Raw genomic sequence first — 26,596 nt, 5'->3', positions numbered from 1 at the left:
GAGCCTTGATGACAGCCAACAGCTCCCGGTACCCCACGTCATAGTTTCACTTCGCCGGGCTGAGCTTCCTCGAGAAGAAGGCACAGGGGCGGAGCTTCGGTGGCGTACCTGAGCGCTGAGAGAGCACGGCTCCTATCCCAGCCTCGGACGCGTTCACCTCCACTATGAATGCCAAAGAGGGATCCGGATGGGCCAGCACGGGAGCCGAGGTAAACAGAGCCCTCAGGTGACCAAAAGCCCTGTTTGCCACAGCCGACCACTGCAAACGTACCGGTCCCCCCTTCAGCAATGAGGTAATGGGAGCCGCTACCTGACCAAAACCCCGGATAAACCTCCGGTAGTAATTGGCAAACTCTAGAAACCACTGCACCTCTTTTACCGTGGTGGGAGTCGGCCAACTACGCACGGCTGAAATGCGGTCACTCTCCATCTCCACCCCTGAGGTGGAATTGCGGTACCCTAGGAAGGAGATGGACTGTTGGAAGAACAGGCATTTCTCACCCTTGGCGAACAGGTCATGCTCCAACAGTCGACCAAGCACCTTGCGCACCAGGAACACATGCTCGGCGCCTTTAGCGGAGTATATCAGAATGTCATCAACATACACCACTACACCCTGCCCGTGCAGGTCCCTGAAAATCTTGTCTACAAAGGCTTGGAAGACTGATGGAGCATTTATCAACTCGTACGACATGACGAGGTACTCATAATGCCCTGAGGTCGTACTGAATGCCGTCTTCCACTCGTCTCCCTCCCGGACACGCACCAGGTTGTAAGCACTCCTGAGATCAAGTTTGGTGAAGAAGCGCACCCCGTGCATTGACTCAATCGCACCTCACAGTTATCTGATTAAGGCCTTGATAGTCAATACACGGGCACAAACCTCCCTCCTTCTTCTTCACAAAAAATACATTCGAGGAGGCGGGTGAAGTGGAGGACCGAATGTACCCCTGACGCAGGGATTCGGAGACATATGTTTCCATAGCCACCGTCTCCGCCTGTGACAGGGGATACACGTGACTCCTGGGAAGTGCGGCGTCTACCAGGAGATTTATCGCACAATCCCTGCGTCGATGGGGTGGTAATTGCCAAATCGGCATATTCTGGGGGAATGCGCACGGCGGAGACCTGGTCTGGACTTTCCACCGTAGTAGCACCTACGGAAACCCCTAAGCACCTCCCTGAGCACTCTCGCGACCACCCCGTGAGAGCCCTCCGTTGCCATGAAACAGGGGAGTTATGACAAGCTAACCAGGGTAGACCTAGCACCACGGGAAACGCAGGAGAGTCAATGAGAAAGAGACTGATTCTCTCCGTGTGACCCCCCTGCATCACCATGCCCAGAGGAGCGGTGGCCTCCCTAATCAACCCTGACCCTAATGGTCGACTATCTAAGGCGTGACCTGGGAAGGGCATAGCCACAGGAATGATGGGGATCCCTAAACTATGGGCAAATGATCTGTCTATAAAATTCCCTGCCGTGCCTGAATCGATGAGCACCTTATGCTGGGAATGCGAGGAAAACTCAGGAAAAGTAACGAACAAAAACATGTGTGCAACAGAGGGCTCTGGGTGAGAATGATGCCTTCTCACCTAGGGTGACGCCAGAGTGTCCTGCCTGCTGCCTCGACCCCCAGAGAGACCAACTCGGCACCGACCGGCAGTGTGACCTCTGCGGCCACAGATGGTGCACGAGATGGAACCTCCTCCGGTCTCCCTGAGCGCAGCACCTCCCAGCTCCAAGGGCATCGGAGCGGTGGTGCTGGGGGATGGAACCGACAGACCCCGATCTGGACCTCCGCGGGTAGCAAGCAGGTTATCCAGCCGAATGGACATGTCCACCAGCTGGTTGAAGGTAAGGGTGGTGTCCCTGCTGGCCAACTCTCGACGGACGTCCTCGCGCAAACTGCAGAGATAGTGGTCGATCAGGGCCCTGTCATTCCATCCCACTCCGGCGGCCAGGGTCTGAAAGTCCAAAGCGAACTCCTGTGTGCTCCTTGTCCCCTGCCGCAGGTGGAAGAGACGTTCACCCGCCGCTCTACCCTTGGGCGGGTGGTCGAAGACACCTGGAAGCGGCGGGTGAACTCCTCGAAGTCGTCCAACAACATATCTCCTTCTTCCCACACGGCGTTAGCCCACTCCAGAGCTCTCCCCAAGAGGCACGAAACGAGGGCGGACACCCTCTCCCTTCCCGAGGGAGCCGGGTAAACGGTGCCCAGGTATAAGTCCAGCTGTAACAGGAAACCCTGGCACCGTGCCGCCGTCCCATCATACTCCCTAGGAAGGGTGAGACGCATCCCACTGGGACCGGATACAGGAGGGATGAGTAGTGGTAACCCCGGTTGTGCTGGTGGAGGCGCTGGAGGAACTCTCTGTCTCTCCCAGCGGTCCATGGTCTGAACGACGCGGTCCATCGCAACGCCAAGATGGTGGATCATCGCCGCTTGCTCCTGGAAGCGCTCCTCTACCCCCTTATCAGGGGCACCTGCTCCTGCTGACTCCATATGGTTGTGTGTGGTATTCTGTATGGGGTGCGTAACTAGTGGCAGGGAAGTCAGACGCAGAAGAGCAGAACTATGTAATAGCCGGAGCAGTTTAATAGTAAAACCAACGGCATAAGAAATACAAAATATGGGCACAATAACCCGACGCGCACCAGTCAAACAAATGTGCACAAGCACTTATAACAAACAATACCACACAAAGACATGGGGGGAACAAAGAGTTAAATACACAACACGTAATGAGGGAAATGAAAACCAGGTGTGTGGGAAAACAAGACAAAACAAATGGAAAATGAAAAATGGATCGGCGATGGCTAGAAGACTGGTGACGTCGACCACCGAACCCCGCCTGAACAAGGAGAGGCACCGACTTCGGCAGAAGTCGTGACAGCATGGCACTTATAACACCAGGGTAGTGGGTTTGATTCCATCCATATGTAAAATGTATGCACGCATGACTGTAAGTCGCTTTTGTATAAAAGTCGCATATATTATTTGCAGGGCATCATTTGTAAACAGTTGTGGTAGAAGTGAATGGTTCCAGAGTCTGGTCTAGTGGTACAGTAGTGCTGCTGACTTTAGACCATATCCCCCAGGAATTCTAAACCTGTTTGAGCCCTTCCTATCTAACTACCCCCTCTGCATCTGTCTCCTTATCTCCTTTCCACCACGCTGTCCTAAATAATGGAATACCAAAGGGAATTGGAATTTCGATCTCCTTAAAAAAAGGAATAGAGCTGGTGCTGTAGTAGTTCACTACCTGCTGGGAATTCACAGTCCTGCAAGAGCTCTGCTGCATATCGTCACTTTATTATCAAAGTAACCTCATTAGAACGACCACTACAGGCGATAGATACCCAGTCCGTCGCTACAGTGCTACATTCCATCAGGGCCGGGGTGATTATAGCCTCTGTTACAGAAACAACCGTCTCTGCCCTTTGCCGTCTCTACCCTCGCAAAGTCATAGGAATCAAGAAGGAGGCATGACTCACCTCGATTCATCTGTCACCCGAGCCGTTAAATTAATACTGGCTGGCACTTCTCCCCCTCCCTTGTCCCTGCCCTCTTTTCAAGTGGCATCCGCTCACTGACAGCCAGCCCGACTCTGCTGCACAGTCACATTTACATTCTCACACCGAGTGTCGGAGACCCAAAGCCTAAGCTGTAGAAACACTCTCAGATGAAATTGACATTTAAAGAGTAGAGCCGAGGCCTTCTCCCTCATACAAGGTAGCAGGTAAATGCAAGGAGTGTCGTTGTGCTTTCCAGGCAGCGCTTTCTGGGAAGCCATTTGACAGTGTTGAGAATAGTAGCCAGAGGAGATAAGAAAAACGTTTTGGAGGAAAGAGAGAGGTGGGGGAATTTAGTTATTGATTTCAATGGAGAGACCTCTGGATGTGTTTTCAGTTATTAAGGGGTAATAACTGAATCTCAAAGCACAGTGTAATTTTTATATTTGGCACCCCCTTGTCATATTTATAGTTATTTTTGTTGTATGGCACATACGATTTAAATTGATGATTGTAGGCCGACATCACGTTTTCCAAGCCGAGAGTTCGAGTAAATCATATCCTAGAGCAAAATATATCATGGCACAATTTTACAAGACAACATATTGCTGGAAGTACACATACTGTGGAACCTCTGCTCATAGTTTTATATTCACAAAGTACAGTATATCAAAGTACAGTATCAAACTGCTGTAGGAGTTGCTACTGTGTGAGAAGAGAGAGGCCTTCAGCAGATCAGAGAAGAGAGGAGTGGAGTGTACACCTCCTGTGGTTAGCATGCATTTTTCACACCAGCATTGTCGTTTGAGGCCTACTCGTGATTGACAGACAAGTGTCGTTGCTACAGAAGCGTGTTAGGGAGGGGGCGGGTGGGGACGGGGGATGGGGGACGGGACGGGGGGGGCGTGTGGGAGGGAATATGTGCAGAGAGTGATCATGTTTTCACCATGTGCACAGGAAGTGAGCTCCCGTCGGCTGTCATCAATGTCAACCCCGGGGCATTGTGGGTCTCCAAAGAGTTCCTATGTCACCTCTCCTTACTGTAGAATTAACCTCATACAACCATCCGGAATGTCTTGCAAGCCTACATTCTGATTCACTACTCAGACTCCAGTCTACTAATTACGAGGCTACTGTGGACTTCCTAAAACATTCTCATTCTGATGAATGAACACTCACACTCAGGGAGATCCCTTTTCTAATTACATTTACTCCCAATTGTGTGGGGTTTGCTGTTAGTCCTATGTCTGTCAAGGGAAATGTAATCTAATTTGTGTGTGTGTGTGTGTGTGTTGTTACGTTGTTTTTCCAACTACCGAGTGGGTGTTTAATGGGATGTTTGTGTGTTTGTTTCCAGCTGCTGTCTGAGAGCCAGATCAACATGGTGAAGGTGATGAACTCAGTGAACGATGCTCTCAACTCCATGCAGAAGGAGACGGGGAACCTGAAGAGCAAGTTCAAGGCAGACCTCCAGAGAGCACCTGTTCGCAGTGCCCGGCCCAAAGGCTGCTCCAATGGTAGGCCTATGGATGGACACCAGTGGTGGCTGATGGAAGGAGAAAAAGGCAATGAGTGCATGGACATCTCCTAACTACACCATGTCAGCTGTAGAAATTGTTGATCCTTTGAGCTGAAGTAAACCATATCTTTGGCCAACAAGATGTATTTAATGCCTGACAAGGCTATTGTTCACAATTTCACTAGAAGGAAAAAAGCACAGCTTCATACTGAAATATGTTTGCATACTACACCTCTGATACCCCAAATTATTTTTGTAAAAAAATTGCATTTCTATAAAGTACAGGATTTGGACATGATGAAGTGAAGCTGTCTGGACAGATTCAGACAGCTGACTATTAAGAGAAGAAAATGTTGGAGCTCACTGGTTTCATTTAATAATTTCTATGATAAAATCCAGGATTTAAACGTTAATCTGGTGTCTATCTGATCTCGCTAGGCTCCAGACCTCGGGACTGCAGCGATATCTACGCAAGTGGTCAGCGGGAGGATGGGATCTACTCTGTCTTTCCCATGCACTACCCTGCTGGCTTCCAGGTCTTCTGTGACATGACAACGGACGGAGGAGGATGGACGGTGAGTGTCTGATCCCTGTAGGAGAAACGACGATGTTCATGTATGGTCCCAGCAAACCGGGAACATTCCCAGAACATTAGCTAAGATTCCCTATAAAGATGCAAAAATGGCTCTGCCATTTCCTGGTTGCTACAATTCTAATAATTCCACTGTTTTCAGTTTATGTGACAAAACAAGAAATTATAGTGTAGAGAATCATTGTACCACCTAAACTATGAAATATACTTAACATAATCAAAAATATAGTATTTTCAAGATTAAGTGCTGTTCAAGTGAAATAATGTGCATGTTGTCAACATATGAAGTGCAAAAAAAATATAGTTGTTTGCTGTTGAAATAGAATTAAAATGCCTCAAATGTGAATTGCCATTAAAACATAATGGGGATGTATTCCAAACGGCTTTAAGGAGATACACATTTGCATGCTGAGAATGTTGTGGTAATATTAGGTAAAACTTAAAAATAACACGTTCTTGAAATGTTCTGAGGACCTTCAAGACAAAGTCTTGGCATAAGCTTGCCTTCTAGGCAGAGTTGCAAAGAGAAAGGCATATCTCAAACTGGCTAGGATGGGCAAAAGAACACACACACTGGACAGAGGAACTCTGCCGAGAAGGCCAGCATCCCGGAGTCGCCTCTTCACTGTTGACGTTGAGACTGGTGTTTTGCGGGTACTATTTAAAAAAGCTGCCAGTTGAGGACTTGTGAGGCGTCTGTTTCTCAAACTAGGCACTCTAATGTACTTGTTCTCTTGCTCAGTTGTGCACCGGGGCCTCCCACACCTCCTTCTATTCTGGTTAGAGCCAGTTTGCGCTGTTCTGTGAAGCGTTGTACGAGATCTTCAGTTTCTTGGCAATTTCTCGCATGGAATAGCCTTCATTTCTCAGAACAAGAATAGACTGACGAGTTTCAGAAGAAAGTGCTTTGTTTCTGGCCATTTTGAGCCTGTAATCGAACCCTCAAATGCTGATGCTCCGGATACTCAACTAGTCTAAAGAAGGCAAGTTTTATTGCTTCTTTAATCAGGACAACAGTTTTCAGCTGTGCTAGCATAACTGCAAAATGATTTTCTAATGAACAATTAGCCTTTCAAAATGATAAACTTGGATTAGCTAACACAACGTGCCATTGGAACACAGGAGTGATGGTTGCTGATAATGGGCCTCTGTACGCCTATGTAGATATTCCATAAAAATCTGCCGTTTCCAGCTACAATAGTCATTTACAACATTAACAATGTCTACACTGTATTTCTGATACATTTTTTGTTATTTTAATGGACAAAAACAAGGACATTTCTAAGTGGCCCCAAACATTTGAACGATAGTGTATATATTATTTATTATAATTTTTTTGCAAAATATTTTGGGCTCAAAACAGATGGGGCTCTCCCCCACCTGCCTTGAATGACGGGTCGCCACTGACAGTTTAGCAGTTACTCCGGTCGCCCCCAGTGTCAATAAATTAATAAAACCAAAAGCTTACCTTGACTTGGAAGAGTTCCAGTGTTGGATAGTCATAGCCAGCTAGTTAACATAGCATCCCTCTCTGTTTGAGTTGGCTAAACTATCTTTTGCTTTCAGTACTAAATTCATTATCTGATCCTTTGATTGGGTGGACATGTCATTTCATGCTGCAGGAGCTCTGATAGGTTAGAGGTTGTCCTCCGGAAGTTGTCATAATTACTGTGTATGTCTATGGAAGGGGGTGAGAACCATAAGCCTCCTAGGTTTTGTTTTGAAGTTAATGTACCTAGAGGAGAATGGAAGCTAGCTGTCTTCTGGGTACACCATGGTGCTACCCTACAGAGTGCTGTTGAGGCTACTGTAGACCTTCATTGCAAAACAGTGTGTTTTAATCAACTATTTGGTGACATGTGAATATATTTAGTATAGTTTTATCTAAAAAGGATAATAATAAATTTTTTATGAAAGTAGCGCACAACACACATTTAAAAGAAACAGACAAACAGACAAACAGACAGACAGACAGACAGGCAGGCAGGCAGGCAGGCAGGCAGACGCAGGCAGGCAGACGCAGGCAGGCAGACGCAGGCAGGCAGGCAGGCAGGCAGAGAGATGCAAGCACCAAACCAACTTTGTTTCTTTTTAATTGCGTCACAGAGCAGTTAAAAGTATGGCCTTTTCTAAAAGTATTACTCACTAATTCATCAAACACATAGGAGCTTTAATAGTGGTCCGCAAACTATTAGAAAAGTTCTAATTAAGTCCAACTTTCAGGGTATGTTTGGACAAATTAATTTGTGTTACTTTTCTCATCAGTATTATTAAAGTGACCTCTATCACTTTATTGCTCAAAAGCCAATTATTTTGAATTCTGGTTCTATGAGGGGTCACTTAAAAGTGCCTCTTTCTCAATTTTCAAATGCATCACAATGTGTTTCAAATACTATGCCGAATGAACTGTTCAAGTGTCTTGAAGATAATTTCCAAGGGCTCCTTGGCTTTCTTACCTCTTGCATTTTATGTTGTTCTAGACTGTAGTGTAGTACAGAGCATCAAACTTTACATATGACAACATGACATGAGGTCAACAAAAATCCTGCATGGGGTTTGCTTTATTTGTCGTTGGTCACCCAATGGGCATCTTCCTCCCATATGTCAGCAAGTGGACTCCCTATCCCGCTGGTGCAGTTTGAATAAGTTCCATTTATTTCCCCGGCTGCAGTCACAGTCAAGGTCTGCAGAAATCCCCAGATGGCTTGTGCTGAGAGGAGCTGTGGTGAAGTGGCCTTTTAAACTGAAAAGAGTGTGATATTCATACATTCCCCCCTGTGGGATGGCAATAGCTGAAATAGTGACCTTGCAGCATTGCCTCTATGACTTGTTGAGGTCTCCAGGGCTCTATAGTCATCTCCCCTTAGCTTGATGTCAAGAGACTGGCTCAGGTTGGTTTAGCAGAGTAGTACCAGGAGACACATTCCCAGACCAAAGAGTCCAATGAATCATTCAAGGAGAGTCCTTTGTTAGCTCTCCATTAAACCAACTGTGGGCAACCATCGCTCATTAGGACCAATGGCTCTGATAAACTAATTAGCCATAGTAAGGCAATTCATAAGGAGAATATTACAGACCAAGCTGCTTCCCACCGACGAGAGCGTTAGTTTCCTATATTTCAGATACATTTTCTTCCTTCTGAGCACATCTCAGCAGTGGGAGATGGAAGGCGAAGAATGGCGCATTTACAGGGAATTAATAGTCACAGCGACCCTATTCATCATCGCTGGCTTCCAGCAGTTTCCTGATGAGGATGCAGTCTCATCTCTCTCTGCACCGCTGAAGAGCTGGGAGCTCTGCTTTCCTGAGGTACAGGAGGGCTGCTGGTACACTCTCAGACATACCCCCCCCCCCCCCCTCTCTCCTGCTCTCTCTCTCTCTTCGCTCTCTCTCTTTCTTCTTTTTCCTCCATTTGTTTGCCATATAAACACATGAATAGAATATGAATGAGGAAGCCAATTTATGATGTGTGGTATGAGCCTTAGCCAAGTGCTTCCTCCAAGGTCATAGTGTTGGAATCCAGTATTACCGTAGTGTTAGCCTCGTGAGAAAGCCAGATCATATCATACAACCCTAATGGAAAGCATGTATAAAGGTACACTACATGGCCAAACATATGTGGACACATGCTCATCAAACATCTCATTCCAAAATCATGGGCATTAATATGGAATTCGTCCCCCCTTTGCTGCTATAACAGCCTCCACTCTTCTGGGAGGCTTTCCACTAGATGTTGGAACATTGCTGTTGGCACTTGCTTCCATTCAGCCACAAGAGCATTAGTGAGTTTGGGCACTGATGTTGGGCAATTAGGCCTGGCTCGCAGTCGGCATTCCAATTCATCCCAAAGGTGTTCGATGGGATTGAGGTCAGGGCTTTGTGCAGACCAGTCAAGTTCTTCAACACCGATCTCAACAAACCATTTCTGTATGGACCTCGCTTTCTGCACGGGGGCATTGTCATGCTGAAACAGAAAATGTCCTTCCCTAAACCTTTGCCACAAAGTTGGAAGCACAGAATCGTCTAGAATGTCATTCTATGCTGTAACGTTAAGATTTCCCTTCACTGGAACTAAGGGGACTAGCGCAAACCATGAAAAACAGCCCCAGAACATTAATCCTCCTCCACCAAAGTTTACAGTTGGCACTATGCATTCGGGCAGGTAGCGTTCTCTTGGCATCTGCCAAACACAGATTAGTCCGTTGGACTGCCAGATGGTGAAGCGTGATTCACCACTCCAGCAGACTCATGGCATTGCGCATGGTAATCTTAGGCTTACAGTATGTATGGCTGCTCGACCATGGAAACCCATTTCACGAAGCTCCCGACGAACAGTTCTTGTGCTGACGTTGCTTTCAGAGGTAGTTTGGAACTCGGTAGTGATTGTTGCAACCGAGGACAGACAATTTTTAATGCGCTACATGCTTCAGCACTCAGTGGTCCAGTTCTGTGAGCTTGTGTGGCCTACCACTTCACGGCTGAGCTGTTGTTGCTCCTAGACATTTCCACAATAACAGCACTTAGTTGACTGGGGCAGCTCTAGCAGGGCAGACATTTGACGAACTGACTTGTTGGAAAGGTGGCATCCTATGACAGTGCCACATTGAAAGTCACTGAGCTCTTCATTACGGGCCATTCTACTGCCAATGTTTGTCTATAGAGATTGCTTGGCTGTGTGCTCAATGTTATACACCTGTCAGCAACGGGCGTGGCTGAAATAGCAGAATCCACTCATTTGAAGGGTTATCCACATACTTTTGGCCATGTAGTATTTTCTCTGAGGCAGCCCTGATGTTGACAAAGTGGCAAAGTGAACAGAACAAGCACTTAGTGGTCCTTTGTAGTATAATTGGTAGAAAATGGCGCTTGTAACACCAAGATAGTGAGTTAGATTCCCGGGACCACCCATCCGTAAATTGTATGCACACATAACTGTAAGTGGCTTTGGATAAAAGCTTCTGCTAAATGGCATATATTATTATTATTACAAGCCAGAGTGAGTTGACAAGATGTCACTCAGATCACTCTGATTTCAGTTACATGTTGAGGCTTAGCATCAGCTGTGGTGGTGAAGGAAAGGGTTACCTGCTAATAAACATTTAATATATATATATATATATATATATTTGTACTTTTACCCCATTTTCTCACCAATTGGTAGTTACAATCTTGTCCCATCACTGCAACTCCCCTATGGACTCGGGAGAGGCGAAGGTTGAGAGCCATGCATCCTCCGAAACACGACCCTGCCAAGCCGCACTGCTTCTTGACACACTGCTCGCTTAAGCCAGCCGCACCAATGTGTCGGTGGAAACACCGTCCAGCTGGCGACCGAGGTCAGCTTGCAGGCGCCTGGCCCACCACAAGGAGTCACTAGAGCACGATGGGACAAGGAAATCCTGGACGGCCAAACCCTCCCCTAACCCGGACGACGGTGGGCCAATTGTGCGCCGCCTCATGGGTCTCTCGGTTACTGCCAGCTGTGACACAGCCTGGGATCGAACCCAGGTCTGCGATGCAGTGCCTTAGACCACTGCGCCGCTCGGGCGGCCCCCTGCTAATAAACTTTTTGACAGTTAACTGTCCCCCTGGTGGAAGCCCCATAACCAGGCCTTCTTTTAGATGAGCTCCCGAGTGGCGCAGCGATCTAAGGCACTGCATCTCAGTGCTAGAGGGGTCACTACAGACCTTGGTTCGGTTCCAGGCTGTATCACAACTGGCCATGACCAGGAGACCCATGAGGCGGTGCACAATTGGCCCAGTGTCGTCCAGGTTAGGGTTTGGCCGGGGTAGGCCATGATTGTAAATAAGAATTTGGTCTTAACTGACTTGCCTAGTTAAATAACTAAGCAACTCAGTTTGGCCACGTTTGGCCGCTCACACTATGATGTCAGGATACTGTAGCATCTTGCCTTTGAAGGTTGCTTGAAGCCCAGAGGCAGGAGAGAGGTTAACCATCCCAGGTCTGCCCTGTTTACATCGGGAATGTAGTTAGTGTGTTTTGACAACCATTTCATTCTTGGGTCAGCCTCAACGTGTAGGGTGTTGCCTCTCCCAACTGGCCCCCAGCACTGTAGATAGGTGGGTTATCACACTCTGGTGCGCAAATATGCCTAAGAGGGATTGTCTCCATCAGGACACTTCATGCCCTACAGAAGAGCGGTCAAAGATCAAGACCTCGGAGGCCCAGCATCCATACGTTATGATCACATTATCACCATCATGTGAAGGGGTCGTCACTAGCTACCACAGCCACAAAGTCATAATTATGGCTAAACCCTGCCTATTTCTACAAAAATATTTTACGATATAGCAAATTTTGACTTTGTAGCTGTGGTAACTAGTGACAACTAGTTACTGTAGTGATAGACGATAATGACAGTATGCCCTCTGCTTTTAGAACATTTCATGAATGCCTATCTATAGTTATAAATGGCAGAGTTGTAATATTGCCAGTACCTTTGATCCAAAAATGCTTTTGATATGTTTTATTTATTTTGTATTGTTTTAAAGAGAAAGTAAAAGAAACCAGACAATAAAACAGCCTCTCAGGGAGATGATCTTACTGGGAACCAGTCATCCAGGAATCATTCTCTGTCTGTAACCAACTGGTGGGATTGCTCCAGCACACAGGTCATCACTGTCTCTGGCACGACAGAGCATGGGAATAAGTTTCAAGTTTTAATGTCACATGCACAAGTACAGTGAAATGCCTTTCTTGCAAACTCAAAAACCAACAATGCAATAACAATGTATTAGTAGAAAAAAACATGAGAAAAATAATAGGAAATATGAAATAGACAATTAAGTAAGTCAGCATACTATATACAGGAAATATTTAAAAAGTGTTTTTACATGTGCAGGGATACTGGAGGGATGGAGGTAGATAGTGTATGTATAGGGGTGAGGGGACAATGCAACAGGATATAAGATAAACAGAGTAGCAGCAGCTTTTATGTGAGTGGGTGTGCTGGTGTGTAAATGTACAGTATGTGCATATTATGTGTGAGTGACCTAATGGTGGAGTGTGTGTGTGTGTGTGTGTGTGTGTGTGTGTGTGTGTGTGTGTGTGTGTGTGTGTGTGTGTGTGTGTGTGTGTGTGTGTGTGTGTGTGTGTGTGTGTGTGTGTGTGTGTGTGTGTGTGTGTGTGTGTGAGTGTGTGTGTGTGTATATGGGAGTGTGTGTCTATGGGAGTGACAGTGTGTGTGAGTGTGTAGGGCCCTGTGAGTGTGCATAGAGACAGTGCAAAGATTTAAATAAAAGCTCAATAAAGATACAAGTTTAACTCAAATAGTCCATGAAGCTATTTTGTTAGCTATTCATCAGTCGTATTGCTTGGGGATAGAAGCTGTTCAAGAGCATGTTGTTGTCAGACTTGATGCACCGGCAGAGAAAATAGTCCATGGCTTGGGTAGTTGGAGTCTTTGAAGATTATTTTCACACTGCCTGATATAGAGTTCCTGGATGTGGGACGTGGTGAGGTTGGACCCAGGTGTAGAGAAGAGACCAGACGAGGAATCAGTGGTTAAGGATAAACGTAATACTTTTCTGAGAAACGGTAGCCACAGGATCACAGTACACTTGAAAAACAACAAACACTAAGTCTCAAAAACTTGCTCAGGAAACGAATGCACACGGTAAACAATTCAAGCTTCCGCAAAGGACAACCGAAAACACACCTCTTTTAACAGGGAAATCATAATGAGTTAAATTGGACACACCTGAGTGTCGTTAATGTCTCTAGGACGGTCTCTGCCGCCCTCTGGTGACAGGTAGAACCATGCCAGGATGGCATGGAGCTCGGCCCCAGTGATGTATTGGGCTGTCCACACAACTCTCTGTAGCGCCATACGATCGAGGGCGGTGCTACTTCCATTCCAAGCAGTGATGCAGCCAGTCAATATGCTCTCAATGGTACAGCTGTAGAACCTTTTGAGGATTTGAGGACCCATGCCAAACTTTTTCAACCTCCTGAGGGGGAAGAGGCACCGTCAGACCTTCTTCACGACTGTGCATGTGTGTTTTAAGTCTTTAGTGATTTGGAAACTGAGGAACTAGAAGCTGTCTACCTGCACCATTGCTGCCCCGTCGATGTGGATGGGGGCATGCTCGCCCCCATGTTTCCTGTAGTCCACGATCAGCTCCTTGGTCTTGCTGACTTTGAGGGAGACGTTGTTGCTCCGGCACCACACTGCCAGGTCACTGACCTACTCCCTGTATGTTGACTCATCGTCACCGGTGATCAGTCCTACCACCGTCGTGTCATCAGTGAACTTGATAATGGTGCTGGAGTCGTGAGTGACCACACAGTCGTGGGTGAACAGGGGGTACAGGAGGGGACTAAGCACACACCCATGTGGGGACCCTGTGTTAAGGGTCAGCGTGGCGGAGTTGATGTTGCCTTCCCTCATCACCTGGGTTCGGCCTTCAGGAAGTCCAGGATCCAGTTGCAGAGGGAGGTGTTCAGACCCAGACTCCTAAGCTTGGTGACGAGTGACGAGCTTGGAGTGGACAATGGTGTTGAACTCTGAGCTGTAGTCAATGAACAGCAATTCTCACATACTGTAGGTATTCCTCTTATCTAGGTGGGTGAGGGCAGTGTGGAGAGCAATTGATATTGCATCGTCTATGGATCTGTTAGGGGGGTATGCAAATTGGAGTGGGTCTAGGGTGTCTGGGATGGTGGAGTTAATGTGTGCCATAACCAGCCTCTCAAAGCACCCAATGATTACAGAAGTGAGTGCTACAGGGCCGTAGTCATTGTAGCATGAAGCCTTAGAGTCTTTAGGAACAGGAATGATTGTGGTAATATTAAAACATGTGGGGATTACAGACTGGGACAAGAAGAGGTTGAAAATGACTGTGAATATGCCTGCCTGCTGTTCTGCGCATGCTCTGAGAGCATGCCCTGGAAAACCGTCAGGCCCTGTGGCCTTGCAGGCGTTGACCTAATTAAAGACCCTTCTCACGTCGGCCTCAGAGAGCGAGATCACCCAATCCTCTGGGTTGGTGATGGCCCTCACACCCGTCTCGATGTTGTTGTCAAAGCGTGCATGAAATGCATTGAGTTCGTCTAGTAGAGAGGCATCATTGGGCAGCTCACGGTTGGGTCTTCCTTTGTAATCCGTAATGGACTGATGCCCCTGCCACATGCGGCGGGCGGCGGAGCCTATGTAATAAGATTGTACCTTATTCCTATACAGTCCTTTTGCTTGTTTGATGACACTGCGGAGGTCATAGCGGGCCTTCTTGTACTTATTCTTGTCTTCGGCTGCAGCATCAGTGTTGTCTACGATAGCTCTGTGTGTGGTAGCCCTGTTCTTTAGTTTAGCGCCAAACTTGGTGTTAATCCAGGGCTTTTGATTGGGGAAGCAGCGAACCCTCACATGGGTTCAACATCGCTGATCTATTTTATAATGAAGCTGTGACGGAGGTGGTTAGCTTGTCAATGTTATCGGCTGAGTCGCAAAACATATTCAATCAGCGCTAGCAAAGCAGTCCTGTAGAATAGCCTCTGATTCTGGTTACAAATTCTCAACGGAGCAAATCCGTCAGAAAGGCAGCCTTTGAGTGTAGGTCTTCCTGCTTGTTTATAGTCTTGTACAGTTTGTTAAGCGGCACCTTGCTATCCTGAGGTGGAATGTATACAGCAGTCACTATAATAGCTGAAAACTCCCTCGGGAGGTAGAAGGGTCAGCATTTGACCATCAGGTACTCCAAGACGGGTGAACAATGGGTCGATAAAATATAGCAATCCAGTATCAATTTGAGCCTGTAAAGTTTGACACGTCCTTTTCTCTTAAAGCTTCTCTCCAAGCGAAGCACCCGTAGCTCGGCAGTCCTCTCCGCTCATTCTGTTTTTTCAGTAGTTGCTTTATTTTTCTGCCTCTCATATCTTGGGAAACGACATTGGAGTGAATGTGGGCTTATTTTTTATTATTATTTTTTATTATTTGGAGTTTTTACCCCATTTTCTCCCCAATAGCTGGTTACGACCTTGTCTCATCGCTGCAACTCCTCAAAGGGCTCAGGAGGGGCGAATATCAAGACATGCATCCTCCGAAACATGACCCCCCCCCTAGCCTCTTACTTCTTAACACACTGCTTGCTTAACCCAGAAGTCAGCTGCACCAATGTGTCTGCGGAAACACAGTTCGACTGATGACCGAAGTCAGCTAGTAGGCTTATTTCTGATGGCAAACCTTAAAAAGTAAAGAAAGATAAAAGTGACATAAATACCAGATAGGCAACTCCATGGCATTTCTTCCCCTTTTCCATTGCAGCAGTTAGAATTTTACATTACCACTAAAGGTCTAGAGAAGCTGTCACGTGTGCTCCCTCTCCGGCCTGTAGGTCACAAGGCTGCTCATTATGGCACACAGTGGTCACCATTGTTACGTGCACCTGCGTGTCGTCAGACTCACCTGGACTCCATCACTTCCCTGTCTACCTTCCCTATATGTGTCACTCCCTTTGGTTCCTTCCCCAGGTGTCATTGTTTCTGTTGTCTGTGCGTTGTTCATGTTTCTTGTTTTGTATTTAGTTGCGTTTATTTATTAAAACACTCAGTCCCTGAACTTGGTTCCCGACCCTCAGCGCACTCGTTATAGAATGACGCCTCACCTAAGAGAAGCATCAGGGAGTGTTTTTTGTTTTTTGTTTCGGTGGGAATGATGTCGGGTCCGGGAGCCACTACAGGCTCTCATGCCTCTCACAGATCGGCAGGCTCCCCTTCCTCCGCCGGTTCGTCAGGCTCTCATGCCTTAGCCGGATTGCCAGGCTCCCCTGCTACAGCTGGCTCATCGGGCTTTCATGCCTTCACCGGATCGCCAGGCTCCCCAGCTTCCACCGGCTCGTCAGGCTCTCATGCCTCAGCCGGATCACCAGGCTCCCCTGCCTCAGCCGTTTCTGTCAGGTTCCCATGCACCAGCCGGCAACAAGTTCCCGCGCATCAGCAGGGATGACCGGTCCGCTCCTGATCCCCGGGATCGTAACTTTGGTTGGCGTCCTGGGGCTGGAGCCGAATGCGCCGGGGAGGAGGTACTGCCACGTATGCTCTCTCCAGCGCTCTAGGTCACAATGCTCCTGCGTTTCAGCTGGACTGACAGGTTTATCACACCTCAGCAGAGGTGACCGATCCGGTCCTGATCCCCGGGATCGTCATTTTGGTCACCGTCCTGCGACTGGAGCCGCACGTTGGGAGGGGGTACTGTCACATGTGCTCCCATTCCAGCCTCTAGGTCACCAGGCTACTCATTACGGCGCACACATGTCACCATCGTTACGCGCACCTGCGGGTCGTCAGACTCACCTAGACTCCATCACTTCCCTAATTACCTTCCCTATATATGTCACACCCTTTGATTCCGTCCCCAGGCGTCATTGTTTCTGTTCCCGTGTCATGTGTGTGCGTTGTTCGTGTTACTTGTTTTGTATTTAGTTGCGTTTATTTATTAAAACACTCACTCCCTGAACTTGCTTCCCGACTCTCACCGCACTCGTTACAGAAGCTCTGAAGATTCTTGGAGTGACTCTTTTTATACTCTGAAAGATGATGCTGTCCAAAGGTTGTTTTAAAACCACTGAACCCTGCATACTTAAAGGAAGTGGCTCGACCATTGATCCTGCAGAGTCATGATTTACTATCGTTACAGATGGGTTGGAATTGTAATGCAGTTCTCTGTGGGGAGAGTTATTAATAAAAAGCACATTTAATCCATATAGGACTCAAATGTCCCTGTTACTAGCAGAATTAGACATGCAATCAGACTGAATGCACAATTCTTTGCATTTTATTTTATTTGCTAAAAGGAAGAGAGTTAAAATGAATGCTTTATTCATTATGGCTCAAGAAGGTTTACTGAAATATTTATTTTTGATATACAGCACAGCAAATTTTAAACATTTTCAGTTGGATGTACTATTGCAGGTGTTTTGTAAAAAACAATTATGTTCAATGTATTTTTGAAGTGTATACCACTTTTTCCAGTAACCTGTAATTCATTAGTTCCTGAAGTGTCTTTAAAAAAACAATTTAAACATCCTGCACTGTATGTTTTCTCTGTTGGATAAGGTTTGACCAGTATTTCTGTATAAAACATAAAATCCTACTCTCAGATTCTATGCAATAATTCCATTGTGAAGAAGCAGGTCATTTGTGGTGATACTGTATCTTGACATTCAAACTTACAGTATGTTCTGTATGGATTCAGCAGCAGTACAGAAGTCACAGAGATTGTCTAGTTCGTCCTTGTAAATATCTCGTCGATCAACGTGTCTATTTTCCTATGGTTTGAAATATCAAATGGGTAAAAAATATTATGATGCCTCCTTCATATACTGTAGATGTTTAATTCTTAATGGGTTTGAATTCATCATTAGGCATGCCTGGAATTGGAAATCCAATGTAATTTTCATCCACAATATTTCAGCAGTAGATTTTCCACAGTTCCTGTCTGAATTGGTTAAATATGATCTTGGCAGGCGATTGAACTTCCGTTGCTGACATCAAATAAAAATGTATTTGTCACATTGGACAAATACAACAGGTGTAGACCTTACCGTGAAATGCTTACGTACAAGCCCTTAACGAACATTGCAGTTCAAGAAATAGAGTTAAGAAAATATTTACTAAATAACCTAAAGTGAAAAAATATATATATCTAAAAGTAACACAAGAAAATGACATAACAATAACGAGGCTATATACAGGGGGTACCGGTGCCGAGTCAATGTGCAGGGGTACAGGTTAGTCGTGGTAATTTGTAAAGTGACTATGCATAGATAATAAACAGCGAGTAGCAGCATTGTAAAAAACAAGGGGGTGGGGGGGGGTCAATGCAAATAGTCCGGGTGGCCGTTTGATGAAGTGTTCAGCAGTCTTATGGCTTGGGGGTAGAAGCTGTTAAGGAGCCTTCTGGGCCTAGACTTGGTGCTCAGGTACCGCTGGAGTCTTTGACTATTTCTTAGGCCTTCCTCTGACACCAGCGAATATATACAGTTGAAGTCGGAAGTTTGCATACACCTTAGCCAAATACATTTAAACTCAGTTTTTCACAATTCCTTTTTTCATCACATTCCCAGTGGGTCAGAAGTTTACATACACTCAATTCGTATTTGGTACCATTGCCTTTAAATTGTTTAACTTGGGTCAAATGTTTCGGGTAGCCTTCCACAAGCTTTCCACAATAAGTTGGGTGAATTTTGGCCCATTCCTCCTGACAGAGCTGCTGTAACTGAGTCAGGTTTGTAGGCCTCCTTGCTCGCACACGCTTTTTCAGTTCTGCCCACACATTTTCTATAGGCTTGAGGTCAGGGCTTTGTGATGGCCACTCCAATACCTTGACTTTGTTGTCCTTAAGCCATTTTGCCACAACTTTGGAAGTATGCTTGGGGTCATTGTCCATTTGGAAGACCCATTTGCGACCAAGCTTTAACTTCCTGACTCATGTCTTGAGATGTTGCTTCAATATATCCACATAATTTTCCTCCCTCATGATGCCATCTATTTTGTGAAGTGCACCAGTCCCTCCTGCAGCAAAGCACCCCCACAACATGATGCTGCCACCCCCGTGCTTCACGGTTGGGATGGTGTTCTTCGGCTTGCAAGCCTCCCCAATTTTCCTCCAAACATAACGATGGTCGTTTTGGCCAAACAGTTCTATTTTTGTTTCATCAGACCAGAGGACATTTCTCAAAAAAAGAATGATATTTTTCCCCATGTGCAGTTGCAAACCGTAGTCTGGCTTTTATATGGCGGTTTTGGAGCAGTGGCTTCTTCCTTGCTGAGCGGCCTTTCCTGTTATGTCGATATAGGACTCGTTTTACTGTAGATACTTTGTAACTGTTTCCTCTAGCATCTTCACAAGGTCCTTTGCTGTTGTTCTGGGATTGATTTGTACTTTTCACACCAAAGTACGTTCATCTCTAGGAGACAAAACGCGTCTCCTTCCTGAGTGGTATGAAGGCTGCGTGGTCCCATGGTGTTTATACTTGCTTACTATTGTTTATACAGATGAACGTTGTACCTTCACGTGTTTGGAAATTGCTCCCAAGGATGAACCAGATTTGTGGAGGTCTACAATTTTTTTTCTGAGGTCTTGGCTAATTTCTTTTGATTTTCCCATGATGTCAAGCAAAGAGGCACTGAGTTTGAAGGTAGGCCTTGAAATACATCCACAGGTAGACCTCCAATTGACTCAAATGATGTCAATTAGCCTATCAGAAGCTTCTAAAGCCATGACATATTTTTCTGGAATTGTCCAAGCTGTTTAAAGGCGCAGTCAACTTAGTGTATGTAAACTTCTGACCCTCTGGAATTGTGATACAGTGAATTATAAGTGAAATAATCTGTCTGTAAACAATTGTTGGAAAAATTACTTGTCATGCACAAAGTAGATGTCCTAACCGACTTGCCAAAACTATAGTTTGCTAACAAGAAATTTGTGGAGTGGTTGATAAATGAGTTTTAATGACTCCAACCTAAGTGTATGTAAACTTCCGACTTCAACTGTATTTACTGTACGTTTGTTTATGTGTAACTCTGTGTTGTTGTTTTTGTCGTACTGCTTTGCTTTATCTTGGCCAGGTCGCAGTTGTAAATGAGAACTTGTTCTCAACTGGCCTACCTGGTTAACCTCTCTAGGGCAGGTGGCACCAAATCGTCCCACCTACGTAACAGCCAGTTGAATACTGTGGCGCGTTTTTCAAATACCTTAGAAATGCTATTACTTCAATTTCTCAAACATATGACTATTTTACAGCTATTTAAAGACAAGACTCTCGTTAATCTAACCACACTGTCCGATTTCAAAAAGGCTTTACAACGAAAGCAAAACATTAGATTATGTCAGCAGAGTACCCAGCCAGAAATAATCAGACACCCATTTTTCAAGCTAGCATATAATGTCACAAAAACCCAGAAGACAGCTAAATGCAGCACTAACCTTTGATGATCTTCATCAGATGACACACCTAGGACATTATGTTATACAATACATGCATGTTTTGTTCAATCAAGTTCATATTTAAATCAAAAAACAGTTTTTTACATTAGCATGTGACGTTCAGAACTAGCATACCCCCCGCAAACTTCCGATGAATTTACTAACAATTTACTAAATTACTCACGATAAACGTTCACAAAAAGCATAACAATTATTTTAAGAATTATAGATACAGAACTCCTCTATGCACTCGATATGTCCGATTTTAAAATAGCTTTTCGGTGAAAGCACATTTTGCAATATTCTAAGTAGATAGCCCGGCATCACAGGGCTAGCTATTTAGACACCCACCAAGTTTAGCCTTCACCAAAGTCAGATTTACTATTAGAAAAGTTTGATTATCTTTCCTGTTCTTCGTCAGAATGCACTCCCAGGACTTCTACTTCAATAACAAATGTAGGTTTGGTCCAAAATAATCCATAGTTATGTTCCATCAGCGGCGTTTTGTTTGTGCGTTCAAGAAACTATCCCAATGGTAAATAACGGTCACGCGCACGGCGCATTTCGTGACAAAAGATTTCTAAATATTTCATTACCGTACTTCGAAGCATGTCAACCGCTGTTTAAAATCAATTTTTATGCCATTTTTCTCGTAAAAAAGCGCTAATATTCCGACCGGGAATCTGCAATTAGGTAAACAGCCGAAAGAAAATACAGCACGGGGTCGAATCGGGCACGCACCTAATTCCTTTGTCCTCTTATCGGCCACTTGGCAAAGGCGATTATGTGTTTCAGCCTGAGGCTGCCTCGTCATCGTTCAACTTTTTCCCGGGCTCTGAGAGCCTATGGAAGCCGTAGGAAGTGTCACGTTACAGCTAAGATCCCCACTCTTCAATAAACAGAGACAAGAAGAACGACTCCTTGTCAGACAGGCCACTTCCTGCATGAAACCTTCTCAGGTTTTTGCCTGCCATATGAGTTCTGTTATACTCACAGACACCATTCAAACAGTTTTAGAAACTTTAGGGTGTTTTCTATCCAAAGCCAATTATATGCATATTCTAGTTACTGGGCAGGAGTAGTAACCAGATTAAATCGGGTACGTTTTTTATCCGGCCGTGTAAATACTGCCCCCTAGCCCTAACATGTTAAATAAAGGTGAAAATAAATAAATAAATAATGGGGCCCTGTTCGGCCCTGCTTTTCCTATAGTCCACGATCAGCTCCTTTGTCTTGCTCACATTGAGGGAGAGGTTGTTGTCCTGGCACCACACTGGTGATGGAGTCGTGCTTGGCCATGCAGTCATGGGTGAACAGGGAGTACAGGAGGGGACTAAGCACGCACCCCTGAGGGGCCCCAGTGTTGAGGATCAGCATGGCAGATGTGTTGTTGCCTAGCTTTACCACAGGGGGGTGACCCATCAGGAAGTCCAGGATCCATTTGCAGAGGGAGGTGTTTAGTCCCAAGGTCCTTAGCTTAGTGGTGAACGCTGAGCTGTAGTCAATGAACAGCATTCTCACAGATCTGGTGTAGTAGGATTCCATCTTAGTCCTGACGCTTTGCCTGTTTGATTGTTCATCTGAGGGCATAGCGGGATATCTTTGAAGTGTCCGTATTAGTGTCCTGCTCCTTGAAAGTGGCAGCTCTAGCCTTTAGCTCGGTGCGGATGTTGCCTGTAATCCATGGCTTCTAGTTCCGAAATGTATGTACGGTCACTGTGGGGACGATGTCGTCGATGCACTTATTAATGAAGCCGGTGACTGAGGTGGTATACTCCTCAATGCGATTGGATGAATCCCGGATCATTTTCCAGTCTGTGCTACCAAAACAGTCCTGTAGCGTAGCATCCGCACCATCTGACCACTTCTGTATTGAGTGTGTCACTGGTACTTCCTGCTTTAGTTTTTGCTCTTAAGCAGGAATCAGGAGGATAGAATTATGGTCAGATTTGCCAAATGAAGAGAGAGGGAGAGCTTTGTATGCGTCTCTGTGTGTGGAGTAAAGGTGGTCTCGAGTTTTTTTCCTCTGCTTGCACATGTGCTGGCAGAAATGAGGTATAACATATTTAAGTTTGCCTGCATTACCTCATATCTACCAGCACGTCACATGTGCAAGCACAGGAAAAAGACTCTGTTTACTCCACAAACAGGGACGCAGGATAAGAGTAGGAGGGCATTGGGGGAAATGGAGTGGCAGTGGTTCTACACACAGTTTCCACAAGACAATGTCAATTCTTGTCAAGTGTGATCCAGATCAGAGTGAATTCTTCTAGTGTGCTTCTGCACTTCAAAGTGTATTATCTCTAGTATGTTCTGTAAAGAGTGACATTAGTTGAATCTACATAAAGTTCTCTCATTCTGAGTGAATGGCTTTGCAGATATTGGAGGGGCTATGTGTAGAAGTGACAGTATAGTTTGGAGAATATTGTTGGGTCAGTGTATAAAGCACAGGAGGTTGGTGGCACCTTAATTGGGGAGGACGGGCACATGGTAATGGCTGGAGCGAAATAGGTGGAATGGTATCAACAACATCAAACACATGGTTTCCATGTGTTTAATGCCATTCCATTCGCTCCGCTCCAGCTACTATTATGAGCTATCCTCCCCTCAGCAGCTTCCACTGGTTTATAAGTATATCCATGATGTTGTTGGGTACAATGGAAGACAGAATAGGGTCATGTTCATTAGGGCATACAATGGAAAACATTTAAAAACATTTTGAAATGAAAATGAGCATTTTTTTATTGGGAAATTCCAAATAATCCCTCCCTGTTTTAGCCTGTTTCACTGTCACGGGTTCAGTGTCTCTCCTCCACTTATTCCATGTTTCATCTAAAGCTTTTGCCACCTACAGTAAGTCTGATACATTCTCCAAATGGATGTTGGCAAGTCACATAATTTGAGTTGAGGTTTAAAGCTCTTGAACATCTGTGATTCTGTCAACACAAGTCAGACTTGACCTCCGTTGATTACAGTACCACCCAACAGCAAATCAAAAGCTGAAGGTCTAAGTCTACCCCAATCGGCTTGTGACAGCACCTCAGCCCTGCTCCCTCTCTGTGTCCAAATAGAAAAACTTACAGCTTATTGGAGCTCGCTAAGTAGTTTATCAGTAATAGAAAAGGATTACAAGGGCTTCATTGGCAAAGGTAAGTAGAGCAGTGCTTTACAGGTGGCCTTTATTGCGTTTGGCTTGTTAGCACTGCATTTACGTTGTGGCTCCATAATCCTAAACAGGTTCAGTTAACAGTGCCAGACATTAACGACCTTACTTTAAATCCTACTCCAGTCTATTTTTTCAGCTCATTTATCACCTGATTTACTTAACAAAAAGTACATCTCAATACGGGATCCAGGCATCCTCATGACATGGCACAAGTGGTGGGGAGGCCGAGTGGGGAGGCCGATCATCAGAAAGCACCATCAGACCAACTCCTTGAATTGCCTACTCAATGTAGTTTTCACTTGTGTCTAAAAAACAATATTTTGCTCAAAACATATTTTTTCTAACCCATACATGTGTGTGCATTACTCAATTCATACGTGGGATGTTGTTTTTTAACAGGATTTTCTTTTTGAATTGCTTTAAATTGCTTTGGATAGGCCCAGGGAGACCACAGTCAGATCAGAGTGACAGATAATAGTCTGCTATTTGGATCTTCAGACAATAGTAGAGTGCCTTTCTCATGTTTAAAGACACAGCAATGGACATTATATACTGTCGCTTTTGGTCATGTAATAACCTATGCAGTTATGATACAGATATTCTTAGTTCCCCATTGTATTTCTGGTGTTTGGGACACTGTGTACTCTAACATGTGCATTCATATGTGGTCATAACCGATCAGATGAACCTAATACTTTTATTGATCAAATCTGTATAGAGAATCATGAAGTAGCTTTTGCTGTGTGATCTATTTGAGAAAATGTACAGTTGGAATAAAAAGCCTTTGTTGTGGTGGAGTGATGCACTTTCTCTCTGAGGCTTTGAAAGCTGGCGTTGGTCAGCCAGAGAAAAAGTAGGGGTCATGACACACAAGCGGGTGCAGCAATCTTGCACAACAGAATGACGTCAATGGGAATGACCTTGGGCTAGAATGGTGCTGTGCTATTGGAAAGTGGTTTACGGGGACACTCTGTAGCCCATCTGTCTTTTGGGCTTGTTAACAGGCCTGTATGGAGCCTTGTGATGGAACTGGATAAGTTCTGTTGAGCAGAGGACTGTAGGGAAGAGCAATTTGTACTACCAACGTGATGTACAGATTAATTTGAACCAATTTGCTACAGCATGAAAATAATCCTGAGGCAACAGGAAATGTATTATTGTGTGGATTATAATTAATGGACATTCTTTGTAGGGGTTGATATATTTTTCGCTAAGGCAAATCAAGTCTGACATTTTAAAGTGGAAATTACAAACTTTAGAAACTGTTTTAAACCTTGAATACACTACAAGTTTGCATTTCCTGCCGTGCAGGAAAATTCTCAGCAATAAATTAAGATAAAATTAATATCCTGCTTCTGTAACGACAACAGGAGCTCTGAAAATATGCCGGCATAGTGTTCTTGTGGAACTGTCAATATGTTGACTATTGTTTCTGGCAGTAGTAGTTGTGGTAGCCTAGCGGTTAAAGCTGGGCCAATAACTGAAAGGTTGCTGGTTTGAATACCTGAGCTGACAAGGTGAAAAAAATCTGTCAATGTGCGCTTGAACAAGGCACTTAACCCTAATTAATCTAGGGCAGGTATTCCCAAACTGGGATACGTAAGCTCAACGTACGCGTGATTCACATTTAAAATATATATATATTAAATGTAATGGTATTTAAAAAATACCTTTCTTCACATTTTCAAACAGTACATTTATATTTTCCAACTGGCTATACATTTGGGTGAGTTTTTTTTCTTGCCTGAGTAGCCTCGTTTCAGTGCCAAAAATAAAATTAAACCATCTAATGTACAGTGGGGGAAAAAAGTATTTGATCCCATGCTGATTTTGTACGTTTGCCCACTTACAAAGAAATGTTCAGTCTATAATTTTAATGGTAGGTTTATTTGAACAGTGAGAGACAGAATAAAATTTTACAAATTTTTAAAAAACGCATGTCAAAAATGTTATAAAATTATTTTCATTTTAATGAGGGAAATAAGTATTTGACCCCTCTGCAAAACATGACTTAGTACTTGGTGGCAAAACCCTTGTTGGCAATCACAGAGGTCAGACGTTTCTTGTAGTTGGCCACCAGGTTTGCACACATCTCAGGAGGGATTTTGTCCCACTCCTCTTTGCAGATCATCTCGAAGTCATCGAGGTTTCGAGGCTGACATTTGGCAACTCGAACCTTCAGCTCCCTCCACAGATTTTCTATGGGATTAAGGTCTGGAGACTGGCTAGGGAACTCCAGGACCTTAATGTGCTTCTTCTTGAGCCACTCCTTTGTTGCCTTGGCCGTGTGTTTTGGGTCATTGTCATGCTGGAATACCCATCCACGACCCATTTTCAATGCCCTGGCTGAGGGAAGGATGTTCTCACCCAAGATTTGACGGTACATGGCCCCGTCCATCGTCCCTTTGATGCAGTGAAGTTGTCCTGTCCCCTTAGCAGAAAAACCCCCAAAGCATAATGTTTCCACCTCCATGTTTGACGGTGGAGATGGTGTTCTTGGGGTCATAGGCAGCATTCCTCCTCCTCCAAACAAAGCGAGGTAAGTTGATGCCAAAGAGCTCCATTTTGGTCACATCTGACCACAACACTTTCACCAGTTGTCCTCTGAATCATTCAGATGTTCATTGGCAAACTTCAGACGGGCATGTATATGTATTCTTGAGCAGGGGGACCTTGCGGGCCTGCAGGATTTCAGTCCTTCACGGCGTAGTGTGTTACCAATTGTTTTCTTGGTGACTATGGTCCCAGCTGCCTTGAGATCATTGACAAGATCCTCCGGTGTAGTTCTGAGCTGATTCCTCACCGTTCTCATGATCATTGCAACCCCACGAGGTGAGATCTTGCATGGAGCCCCAGGCTG

At 45.1% G+C, this 26,596-nt stretch overlaps 1 protein-coding gene across 2 annotated transcripts in view; it reads left to right on the top strand.

The window, feature by feature from the left end:
* fibcd1a (fibrinogen C domain containing 1a) overlaps positions 1 to 26,596 on the top strand; it is a 125,458-nt gene that overhangs the window by 44,851 nt on the left and 54,011 nt on the right. For both annotated transcript variants that reach the window (XM_029717784.1, XM_029717785.1), the window contains 2 exons: positions 4,872 to 5,031; positions 5,472 to 5,608. In XM_029717784.1, the coding sequence (XP_029573644.1) occupies positions 4,872 to 5,031; positions 5,472 to 5,608 (297 nt within the window). The remainder of the gene's footprint in view (positions 1 to 4,871; positions 5,032 to 5,471; positions 5,609 to 26,596) is intronic.

Source organism: Salmo trutta, chromosome 27 (genome assembly GCF_901001165.1).
Source record: "Salmo trutta chromosome 27, fSalTru1.1, whole genome shotgun sequence".
NCBI classification, from domain to species: domain Eukaryota; kingdom Metazoa; phylum Chordata; class Actinopteri; order Salmoniformes; family Salmonidae; genus Salmo; species Salmo trutta.
Note: the sequence above shows the minus strand (reverse complement) of the source record. Positions and strands in the feature narration are given on the sequence as shown.